Source organism: Apostichopus japonicus, chromosome 16 (assembly GCF_037975245.1).
Source record: "Apostichopus japonicus isolate 1M-3 chromosome 16, ASM3797524v1, whole genome shotgun sequence".
Classification (NCBI taxonomy): Eukaryota; Metazoa; Echinodermata; class Holothuroidea; order Aspidochirotida; family Stichopodidae; genus Apostichopus; species Apostichopus japonicus.
The window spans coordinates 12849607-12862485 of NC_092576.1; the positions used below are offsets into that span (position 1 = coordinate 12849607).

The 12879-nt window shown below is 36.1% G+C and overlaps 1 protein-coding gene and 1 long non-coding RNA gene across 3 annotated transcripts in view; one reads left to right on the forward strand and one right to left on the reverse strand.

Annotated features, from left to right (window-relative positions):
- Nucleotides 1-12879, reverse strand: part of LOC139982045 (uncharacterized) — an 87181-nt gene that overhangs the window by 20190 nt on the left and 54112 nt on the right. For both annotated transcript variants that reach the window (XM_071994545.1, XM_071994546.1), the window contains 4 exons: nt 10479-10541; nt 9387-9689; nt 1073-1723; nt 122-475 (listed from right to left, as the gene is read on the reverse strand). In XM_071994545.1, coding sequence (XP_071850646.1) covers nt 122-475; nt 1073-1723; nt 9387-9689; nt 10479-10541 — 1371 coding nt within the window. The remainder of the gene's footprint in view (nt 1-121; nt 476-1072; nt 1724-9386; nt 9690-10478; nt 10542-12879) is intronic.
- LOC139983414 (uncharacterized) lies at nt 2782-8546 on the forward strand. Its single transcript, XR_011798661.1, has 3 exons — nt 2782-3078; nt 5810-5908; nt 6347-8546. It is a non-coding gene; the product is annotated as an uncharacterized lncRNA (long non-coding RNA).

Below are 12879 nucleotides of genomic sequence, written 5' to 3' on the forward strand. Positions count from 1 at the left end.
TCGTAGTTCAGCGATTACATACTTTTAAAGTAGTGTAAGCTTGCCTGTGATTGTGATTGAAATAGACGATTGAAAAAGGTTTGATATATGTTACAGACTTACTTATTTACAGATTACTTACTGTTCAACAAAGTAACGCGAGCGACTTTCAAATCGAAGAATTTTGTAGCTGGGCCCGTAGCAATACATTTCAGTGGAAATTCTTCATTACACTCAGTGTTTTCAGCTATGCTGTATTCAAGCAATTGTGTGACGGTATATAGGCCACTATGCTCCTCTACGATGAGTGTGCTCGAAAATACTTCTAACTTTGAATTGCTATCATCATCTTCAGACCATTCCACTGAAATAACAGGTCTGACGTCAGAAACACTGCAACGTAGTTCGCCTGACCCATGTGATGTGACGGTGCATTCGTTTTCTCCAGTTTGTCTACACGCATCAATACCAATGTTTGGGGAAGCAGAAGGCGGCACTAAGTAGGTAGAAAATTAATGGAAAACAAAGCAACACATACAATTGAGATAACGGTGGCATTTAGAAAGAGTCCGATCATCGTTTGTGTAATAGGCTATTAAACGTTATGTTGCAATTCTGTTACAGGACAGAATACATTCGCAAAAATAAGGAATACATCCAACATGATACAAAATAAATAAAAACAGACATCCTACTTATCTCAAAGCCTTGGTATGCATTAAATTATACAGAGTCCAACGAAAAAAGGTCCACTATGTAGACTGCATTGTAGTTTCTCAAGACACTTGCTCGGGCATTTTGTTTTTTAATATGTCATTCACTTAAATAGTTCAGAATGTTGGTAAATTAATACATAATTGTGTGAGTATTTCCTACAAATACTGCCCGAAAAAATTATGATATAGTAAGGAATCTGTAAGGTCAAAATTATGATTGAAATGCATAAAATATACCTAATAGGTTCCTTTGTCGTATAGAAGAATCATTTTTCATATGTATTCTACCTCAACGATTTGTAAATACCATAATTGGTAGAAACAAACAAAGTGAAAAGTTTGAAACTAAGAACAATAAGGAAAAAACAGCAACATACCCACAACAATCAATTCGTATATTTCCAATTTACGGTTAGAGTTGCTAGATGCACATGTGTAATTCCCTTCGGTTTCTGTAGAGACAGAAGCGATGACGAGCTCTCCAAATTCATTGACGGAGTAGATTCCGATATTTATAGGACTATCATGACTCGGTGATCTGTATGCAACTGTTTCAGAGGTACCTTTCAGTGTTACTTTTTTCCAAATGTAGCTAGCCCCAATTTCTCTACGTTGACAGGTTAAGATAGCCGGGAGATTAATTTGGAAGTACACCATTTCCGGTTCAGCCAGACTGGGCCAATGTGTTCGCGACTGATCCAAGATGACTACTCTCTCGTACGACAAACTACTTGGAGGAAATGTTGCTCTACACAAGTAAAGGGATACCAGTTTCCCGTTTCCCATTTCGTTAGATGTAAGTGATATGTTGGAGTTTGAACGAAAAGTATGTTTTTCCTCCTGGATCACGTCATGGGTTGAATTGTATTCTACTTCTCTGCCATCACTAGAAACGTAAAACCATTTAAGTTTTGCTGGTGGTCTGGCACCACCAACTTCACACTGTAGAAAATCAACATGGTTATCTGCTAGGCACAGTTCCTCCTGCAAGCAATCCTTAATGATAGGTATTTTTGTAGCGGGTGTAACTGTAAAATAAGAATGACATGTACGTGTATTTGAGTCTATAGCTAATGACGTATTTCCTAATTAATTTGATACATAATTCTAAATCCGACTACTAAATAACAAGTTTAAATTATGTTTCATGTATAATTTGTTACATTAAGAACTCCAAAATAAATGTGCGAGAAGCCAAATTATAATGTTCTACGAGGGTTAATATTTAGAATTCCAAACCTATATGTCTTTGTCCTTCCATAGTTTATTCCCTACCCTCTTCCTTTAATCCTTTCTTTGTCCCTCTACAGTTATCTCCTACCTCTATACTCCTCCCCTGTTGGTTTCTTTCTTCTCTCCATCCCTTGTCTATATAATCCTCTTACATCTATCTCTTTTGTGTTCACCCTGCTCATTAACCTGTCTGTATTCTGTGTGTGTTTTTGTCCCTCTGTAACTGTTACTTGTCATTTAGCCTCTGAAAAAGAGCATGCTAGGATCGAGACGTCAGGCTATCGTATTTTACACATTGTCTTACACAGACTCTTCGGTGAATAAGCAGTTTGCTAACAGTTTTTTTTTTTTTTTTAATGTAGATAATATGGTCAATAAAGTTAGGATTTCAATCGATTTAGTTGTATGCACCTTGTCTTATCGCTCTTTTGGTTCATTTAAGTTATAATGTTTAGTGAAATATAATTAATGAGGCCATGCTACTAGGATCTAGTGGAGTATGAAAGGAAGGGATTGACAGACCACACATCAAATATTTAAAAGTAGGATAACATGAAAACGAAACCTTAACCTCGTTGCATATTTGCCAATAATATTTGTCAATTTTTGGGTCTATAGAATGAATCCGAGAGAAGCATCGCTTGATGGGAGCGAAATGCCGTGTGCAAATCATCCCTATGGCAACACACTGAAACTCGACTCCCAGTAGCGTAGACAGATACTGATCTACATGATACAGTAGTATACACGCAGTATGTACAATATATATACACACTGATCTACAGTACTGTATGTAGCCGAGTACACTGTTCACATATACAGCGCTAGCTAGATTGCCGAGTCGTAACGCTCGTACGTACGATACTAGGGAATTGTGTGTAACAACTCCTCGCTCGTACGTACACGACCGTAATTAGCTTCACTATTATACTTATACACAAATATCTTGGTCTAGGTGCATATACAGGGCCGGGACACAGTCTACTCGAAATACACATCGAAATTGTGTCTAGCTCTACAAAGCAACGTAGGACTAGGAGAATGAATTGAAACAAGACAGCAAAATCTCTCTGGTAGATTCTTTTGAAAACTGGAAAACGCTGAAGGAGGTCGGTGTTTGCTATACCGCAGTTGAAGTAGCTTAGGCCAGGTAAGTCAAATAACTTTAATTACCGATTCAACTACGGTAAGGATGTTGATGGCCTAGCTACAAGCACTGTGGGCTAGGCCTGTAACGTTAGTTAGGCCTTACAAGTAACATTCAGGTAATCTTAGTTAGTGTCACTGTCAGGACACATGGTAAAAGTATCTGTAATACTGTGACTAGGCCTATAGCCAAAGGCTTGGCCTGAATATTTGAAATGGGCCTAATGTAGTTGTATCTAGTCTAGACGATCGTGTTTTGCAACCACCACGGTCAGCTAGGGTATTCAACAAGGACTCGGAGTTGGATAGGAATATATTATTACTAGGCTACTCCTTACTAACCTAACTTTGTGCAGCTATGGAATCAATTTAACTGTTACTGCGCGAATCTTTTATCTAGCCTAGTTTCAAATGACTTTCGTGTCTCCAACTTCTTACCTGCCAAAATTTCTTACAAAATATTACCTGTGTTTATTAGTGCAGTTAACATCACTGTTAGCCTTACATTTCTACAAATGGCAAAGATACCTGATTTCGTTCATGGTATTTTTCGTCCTCCAAAAATCCACAAGAAGATAAATAAATTGATGTCGACATACACATTGTACGAACATTTGATAGGCCTTCCCAATATCACAGATCTATGACAGACAGCATATCACAGATCAAAGTACTAGGTAGCAATCTTTATTTTCTGTTGGTTTTGCTTACTTTGAAAAAAAAGTTAATGCCTGGCCCACATGCTTTATTGAAGCGTAAAGAAAGTGGATAAGTTTCAAGTTTTACAAAATAATATTTACATCAGGAGTCATCATTTTGAAGGAAAAGGATGCAGGTACATGTGGTTAAGATATATATAAAATATATATGCCTTCCTAGCTAGGAGCAAACATTTGGTTGCATGTAGTTAGGGAACATAGACTAACTAGTAGTCTGTATAGGTGACTAAGGACAGGCCTTACTTTATTACTAACGTGACTTCTTTTTTTCCCTTTCTGATTGATCATTGATGTATAATTGACTCATGGCCCACTGACAATTCAGAAATTATGATTGTTATATAATTGACACATTGCTTGCTGAAAATGCAGGAAGTATGACCAAACTCAATGCAGCACTACTACTCACCCTTAGATATACTGTAAGCACCTTCTGTACAAAACTAATGGAAAGTAGATGGTGTTTTCTTGCCTTCTCCTACTCCCCAGGCAACTAACACTCTAAAATCAGCAAAAGACCTCCCAACAAAACAATGTTCCAAAGAATGGACATTTTGTGGTTAACTCCCAGCATATGATTCTGCCTATAAGTATAAGTGTAGCTTATGAAATAATAAGTAAGCAACAAGAAAGTTTTTAACAGAATTTTCACAAAAGCAAACTTTAAAAGTGTTCATAATGGTGGAGAATATGTATCAGATTGCAAAAATGGTTAGGCTAGTATATTACAATGGACATAGAATAATTTAACATACATGTGCATGAACTTCTAGGATAGTTGACAGTACTATTAACTTGGTTGAAAGGCCAACTGAACTAATTTCCTGTTTGTCCTATGCATGCATATCAAGGTAGGTATAGGCTGTACTTCCACCACATTCACTTTCCTAGTTTCCTTTATTGATCTAGTTATTTTGCTTGGTATGTAGCTAGGCTAAGCTTCATTCTAAGGTCAGTGAAACCCAACATACTGTAGAAAGTCACATTCTGTTTTGGTACTACTTAATTTAGTCTGCACTATATAGCCTATGGTATGCAACATTGTTTGTGCCATGTTTTCGTCAGCATTTATTTTTTGTATTTGTTTTTAGTAGATCTATGCTTCAGAAATGCAAACTTCTCATAAAATCTATCAATGCTACTAAATGCTACATGCATACTTTCCAATGGAACAAATTATATATACTTGGCCAAATTTGAATCCACCAAGTTCTGTACTATTCAGTGCAGTGTTTACTGTTTACCAAGGCATGCACTGTTACAACAAGAAGTGAAGGAGGATTAGATTTGGTCTATTTGCATGGAAAACCCTTCTGTCATTGTTGTAATATTTGCAAGTAATACATAGTGTATTCAAATCCAGTTTTGCCCTTCATCTCCACTTCACCTTCTACAACATCTGCGTTGAGAGCATTGACAGGAAGTCATCCTACATATAAACTACCTTCAGTACATAGAGTTACAATAGTCTCTTGTTAGCAGTATCAAGTCATGTTAGCTGATTACAATGAATAGCCCATGTTGACACCTGGAAGTCCTCCCTCTCCTTAAGGAGAAATATATATTATATGGGATGGTGAGTTACTTCCTGGACATCCAGCCTATGTGGCCCTTTGTCAGAGTGAATTTAGAGAGTCAGGACAATACATGCAGTAGTAGCATTGCATCATGGTTCCTTAATGCCCCATGCCAAAACCTAAAAGCCCTGTCATGGCAACAGTGGGTTGCATGGACATCCTTCAACTACCCTGCCAGCTGACATAATTTTTTTTAGAAAAATGGCTCATGACAGTCTGTGAATAATTGTTGCATTCTTGCCAAAAGGCCAAGAATTTGATGGAAATGTTGTGTGTGTGTGTATTTGTGTACATGGTAAGACAACTGCTTGTAAACACGATTACTGAAAAGGTAAATATTACTATAAAATATATTCTGGCAAAGAAACTCTGATAAAAGTTTGCATAATCAAACTTCATAATTAACATATGACCCCAACTTTTTCATTCTTTATCAGAGCTACGTTGGATACTGTATGTGGCGAGAAAGTACTTGGCAGCCATTGATTTCAACTTTCACAGAAACCGTTCCAAAGAAAGATGGAGATGGGAATGATGAGTAAGTGTTTCTGTCTATGCCCTCATTATATGCTTATTTAATATGTGTAGTGAATGGCATTAGATGTACAACCCATTTCAAATGATACCTTTTAGGCACACTTCTGACTCACTTCACAACAGAATATTTACAATAATACCATAGATGCAATTGGTGGTTTGTGGATTCGTTTATGTCTTAAACCAGAGGTTAAATGCATAACTAAATTGAAACACTTTCAAGGTATTTACCTAGTACATGAACATACAGTTCTTCACTCCTTTTGATGATTTTAATTGTTTCTAGGTAGTATTTCATAGTGAAAACAATCAAGATTTAATTGACAGCAGCCTTATAGCTACATATGAAGATATTTGTTAAAATACCTCTTGAGTTGATTATCTGGAGGTGCACAAAGGAATATGCAAATCACAACAACCTGTTATGTTTTCTTTTCAGGGTCAAGGTGAAGTACTCCACAGCCACCAAACAATGGCATCCGGTACCTGTGAAAGGGCCTAAAACCTATGGATACATTCTGCATTTCTGGAGAACATCGTGAAAGTTCTGGTAGTTAATCTATGTTCATCCAAACAGGCTTGAAAAACCCTACTTGATGAACCAAAAAATTATACCAAGAGTGTCCACCGTCCATAAGCCAACAGTTGAAGACTTTACAGAGCCAATATAAGTGTGGGTTTGCACATATTCAATGGTTGTAGATTCTTAAGCTCATTTCCACAAATATGTGATATGATGAATCAAACATTAAACAGTGGAAGTAAAATTATTATTGGCAGTTAAAAGATGGTAGAATGTTTGACAAAAGAACATTCAAAACCGTACTATAATTTGCTATTTTTTTTTATCCCATTCGTTATTACAGCTTGCATTAGACCAAATGTTATGGATGTAAGCTCTTTAATTTCACAGGAGATAAAATACTTCAAGCAAACATCAAACTTCGTTATTGATGCACATTAAATTTAATCTCACCAACTGAAGTTACCAAAATGGTATAACACTTCTAAAATTGTGCGTATAGTACATTTCTGGTGAAAGTGAGTCACGTGAGGCAGTTTTTGTGGACATATCGGCGAGGTATTGATAGTTGCTTTGGAAGAAAAACTACCCTATTTTCCACAACTACCTATCCTTTGTTTTTCAAAGTTGTTCATGCATATGACATTGAGAAGTGTAGTCTCTATAGGTCAATTTATAAAGGCCTACATATGTCAAAATAAACATGTCTAGCATGTATTGTCTTTTCCTTAAACAATACCTGGTTCTTTCCGTACCCTCAAAGAAAGTTATCTTACAATCCATGATATGCATTGAAAAACATAAATGTTTTTTAATTTGAATATGTTTTTCTAAAATATGCCAACTTTAATTTCTGTGTAGTGACAACCCTCTGATGGAAACATGTTCCTTATGTGCAGTGTACCTGTATGTACTATTACATGTCCTGTGTCCCAGTATCAGTAGGTCATATCTTTGGACCATTGCCAGATTCAAAGCTTCAGGTCCATTATTAATGACCGAAAATGAACGTTTGTTTAATGTATACGGAAGCAAATGTCTTGACATATGATCTGCTTGGTTCTCGAGTTCTAAATGAATGTTATGAAGGGGCTCTTGCAACCCTAATCTCAAATATAAATTAGCATGTAAAACTAGCAAAATTATTGCAACCACTATAATATTATTTAGCAATTATTGTCAGCCAATACTCATAGCTAGTACGGTAACTAGGTACAGTACCTCTTGATTACAGTTACACCTCTCTTTAAATGACTCCAATTCGTCATGAAGATAACGAAGAAAGGCCATGTTCGGGTATATCAGTAGACCTGCTTATAGCAAAAATTACTAGATACGACTTCATTTTACAATCACGTATTAAAAACCCGCACTCAATGATTGGATACAGCAACTACTCTCCCACAACCATGCAACAGCAATAACTACTTTGTATTCCTAACATGTGTATCAGGACATGAACAGTAGTTACTTACGAGCCATGAGTATCGGTTCTTTTTGTGTACAATTAAGGTCTCTGCTGTGACACTGTTTTAATGAATACTCCAGAGGCATGCTATGTACAGGAATACTCTACAATTAGACTATATAAAATGAAATGTTTTTGTAAAATGATGTCCACTCTATAAAATTGTCATAAATAATAGGAGGGAGTTATTTTCTGTATGGCTGATGTGATGAATTTGCTCACAAAGACTCACATTGGTGTTGCCATATATATTCTCCAAAATAATATATGATTTATGGATATTGTTTGCAACATATGCCTACAAAAATATGTATGGCAAGTTGTTAATTCAATCACACCCTAATATCAGCCTCGTCGTTATTGTAAAATGTTCACAGAATTGGATTAATAAGGGGATTAGGGGAGGCATTAAACCCAGTTCCCTCTCCCACAATGGATCCATCGCAAGGTTTCACAATAGAAAGTTTCAGTCAGATCTGGCCAGTCAATCTCATTACACTGCTCCAGCAGTAGGCTTTACTCTGACAAAATATGGTAGGAAAATTGTACCAATTATTAGTGCCGGACTGGTTGCCTGGGGTACTTGGTAAGCACCCCAGCCTTGGCCCCTGAATCATCAATTTGAAATTAAAAAAGTAAAGTTTTGAACCACTTGTTAGATCTCCTTTGTTTCTTTTTCACCTTTTTGTTTTTCGAAATTTTTCCATTTTGTAGCTAATATGGGCCTGCCCTATCCCCACCAACCCCCTCCCCTCCCATACCCTAATCTGAAAAATCTGCTTCAGTGTCACACTTTTGTCAAAAGCGGAATTGTTGATCTTTGGAGGGGAACGCATGTCCCAACAAAATATGTATCTTCAAGGTGAAAAATATTACACCCATACATATGTCATATTGAAATACCTCTATGTATTACATCAGTGAAAATAACTAAAAATATAAATCAGCATCACATCATGCACTTGGCCAACCCAAAAATTTATGAATTTGTTTGCTCACAATGCAGACAAATTCAATGTGTGTAAAAATTACCCACATGTCCGACACTACAAATTGTAACAGGTCATTCCAAGTAGAACATATAACAACTCCCTCGACATTCTCCAATAACATAAACATCTAGAGCTATACAGCATTCTACAGTCATTCTACTATGATTGAGGTGAAACAGTACTTTTCACTGCCTTAGCTCCCCCCCCCCCACACACACAATGGTACAACCCTTAATCGGACAGAATCAGAAGTTGGAGAAAAATAGAGGGCGCCTGACATTAATTGCTTGGCTGGATTCATTGTATAGCCCCTTTAAGCTTGAAAATGGAAAATGGTATTTATCATTTGCCAAAGTGTCAGTTGCAATTGCAAATATCTTACAATTTAGAGACTTGTCAGAACAGTGAAATTAGCAAACGCATTGAATAATTGTTAAACAGCTCCTCATGGAATGCGGCATTCTTTTGAATGTTGCCATATCGCACAAGCACTCACCTGTAACAGTAAGGTTAACATAGTAGTTGTAGCTATTGTCCGTTTTATCGATGATAATAGCTTCATAGGTTTTCTCATGTAGAATTGTAACTCTCTTGATAACTAAGCTGCCATTGGGTAACATGTCATACTCCCCTGATTCATATCCTTTACCTCCCTTCTGATCATTCACCATGGACACAAGCAGTGAACTGGAACTACTTGTGATGTCTCCTCTCCAGTAAAGTGCGTTTCGGTCAGACAGAAAGTTACAGTGGATGAGACCAGTTTCGCCAAGTTCAGCATATTGTGGTGACATGCATCCTACCGACCAATCGTAAATATAACAATAGTCATTCAACTTTATGAGAAGGCATCCGTAGTTACATTTGTATTTAAATTTTTGTTCTTTGAAGTGGTTTCGGTCATTAAATATAGACAGTGCAGCGCTAAATTTAATGTGAAGTTGTTAAACTTGTTAAATTATAGTTGTTGAAATTAGTATGAAAAAAGTTACGAAAGGTCATTAAAAGAAACAATCATCAAGAAAGTTTTATAAATATCTAGCGACACTAATGTAATTCCGACTTCAACGTACTACCTCGACCATTCAGTCTTTGACTAAACCTCGTTTTGGTTTGAGTGATATGAGAGATTACCAACTTTATTAGTCCAAAATTCTACACATAAAAATAAGCATGGGGCTCTGAAATAGGAAGTCCAAAAATAGTATAGCTTTCTTTCATATTTTACTGGCTTCATAGTATTCCATGAATGCATTAGGGTATAGACTAGCTATACGCTAGTTTCTATGAATTTTCTAGCTTCTGTGTTTGAGGAAATATCAAACATTTATGTTCTATTTCATAGCGCTTAATATCTAAAGTTACACCCAGGTTGTGACGGTTTGACATGTGGTAGCATCATCGTTTTACATCTGTTTTTTTAAATAATGGTGAACTTTGTAGGTTTACAGAACAGAGATGACTTAAAAAAAATATGTACATTGCTGTTATGCAAAAGTTGAATTAAACTTAAAACTAACACGAAAAACAATACATTAGTTAGTATTAACAACCATTTATGTTGTGAAAGAATCTATAATTCACATACCTGAGGCTTGGTGGAGCATCAGGAAGATGAGGACAAATCTGGAAATCATTTCTACATTCATATCTGTAATCAACAAGATCAGCAAGATGGAACAAGATCAGCAAGTGGGGTGGGGTATTCATGCCGTTTATTGCAATGTATGGAGATTGTTCTAACCAATCGAAACTTTCTACACGCTAAAGTTGGACCCCTGGTACAATGAATAACTTACATATATTAGCTTATCATATATGAGATGACTTTAATAAAATTATGAAACACCTAAAGGGCCAACACATTTGATGATCATGTAAACAATGGTTCACTAACTGATGATGTACTAAATATACATGATGATGCAATATTAGATGGTCATGTACCATACACATCTGATATTGTAGCAAAAATTCATCATCATGATAACATTACATGATTTAATAGTAAGTGGATATGATCATGTTCTAAATTCTTACGATTTGACATAATGTATAAAAATTATACATTTTGACATAACATGATGTTTATTTACGCATAACCGTATACATGCCGTTAAGACTAAACATTGGCATTATAAGATGCGTTTGAATATAATAATATTCACGGTTTCATCTTTATGGGAGGCAGGAGGGCGGCTTCTTTTTGAGAGTCAATCTAGGCATTATGTCGACCGCCAGCTGTGGACTTTGTAAGTTCATTAAATAAGCCCTAAACAGTTATTTTAATACAGTCGTATACAGTTATAGTACCGTATCTGTTTAAAGTACAAAACTACTCCATTTCGTGTACACCATTGTAATATTTGAATTATGGTTCGAGTTGGTTATCAATAATACGTTGTATTGTAAACTACTCCTGTTTTGTTTCTCATTATGTGAGGTAAAGATATGTGAGAACAAAACAGAGTTTAGCATAGTGCGAGTAGGCTTACTAAATACTGGTAACGAGAAAGGACATGAAGCAAGAAGAAACAAAATATAAGTTTGAGGGTTTCTCTGTCTTTTTCTCTAATAATTGCGTATCCTCTGAAATAAACTAGCATAGTTTTGAGGTCATATAAGATTGTACCGAACTTGTATTAGTAACAATCTGGAAATCTTAGCCGTTTCTCTCCGTGGGAATAGACAACCGATTCACACAGAGATTACAGTAACTACTGTAAATCTTTAAGTTTTGTACCACAGTAAATAATGGATCGTGCTGACAAATCTGAAAAATCGGTAGCATGTGCTATTAGGTTTACAGTAAGAACTGAGGATATGTGTAATCCCAATTAATCCCAAACAACTGGATTTGTTGGAATTACACATATCATCAGTTCTTACTGTAATCCTAATAGCACATGTTACCAATTTAAAGCACGATCCAGTTCATACTGCGGTACAAACTTTAAGAATTACAGTAGTAACTGTGTTCTCTGTGTGTATCGGGTGGAATAAACGTGTGCCTAGAATAGTGGTGTACACAGACATGGCAAAAATAGCGTTAGTCAACCCCATTGGTCTAAGTAGTTTAAAGTAAGCGTGGTACGATTGGTTAAACAAATTCAAGTCAGGGGCGGATGCCGGATTGAAGGGGTGTGTTCATTTTATGATATAATATGTTGTAGAATTAGGTATATGTAAGTTTGCGCTAATGATGAAAATTTTGTAGGGGCACCCCCTAGGATCCGCGATAATCTTTTCAAACCTGTTGATCATTCACTAGCTAGTTTAATTTAAGAAGTTGGTTTAAATATTTAAGTACTTTACACCTTATTTTTATCGAAGAATGTTGCGAAATTTAGCAATGCAAAATCCAATACATTTGTATTTTCGGGATCATGTAGATTTTAAGCCCTAAACATATATTCAAGTAACATGCAATGAGCATTGTCTAAAATATAGAGATAAAAACAAGGGGTTTAAATTCATATCAACCATTGTAACGCGATATAAAGTCTCAAGCAACGAAAGTAGTCATAACTACGATCGAAAAATTGAACCGTGAATATTAAACGAAAGCCAACATCTCAAGCACATTACCTTCTCCGCTACAAGTACGTTAGACTTAACTGCTCTACCTCTCACCAAGTATTTGTTAGAAACTCCATTTTCCAAGAAAAAAATCCCTTGCCATATGAACCATGTTATGATCTAAATTGTGGCGAACTTGATGATTATTTCCTACACTAACCCTACAGTTGAGTTTCACTAACCGCATAGCATACTGTTCGATCAGTTACCAATGTGATATAAAATCTCATTTCAATTCATATTCATTACCTCCTATAACGATTTGTTGTATATACTATTATAACACGATCTATCTGACACGTATTTACAATTGCAAACATGTCCTACATATATATATATATATATTTTTTTAATTTGGGTAATCATACCGGGTAGTCTACCCTCCCCGCTCCCCCTCGTTCCCCGCTCTA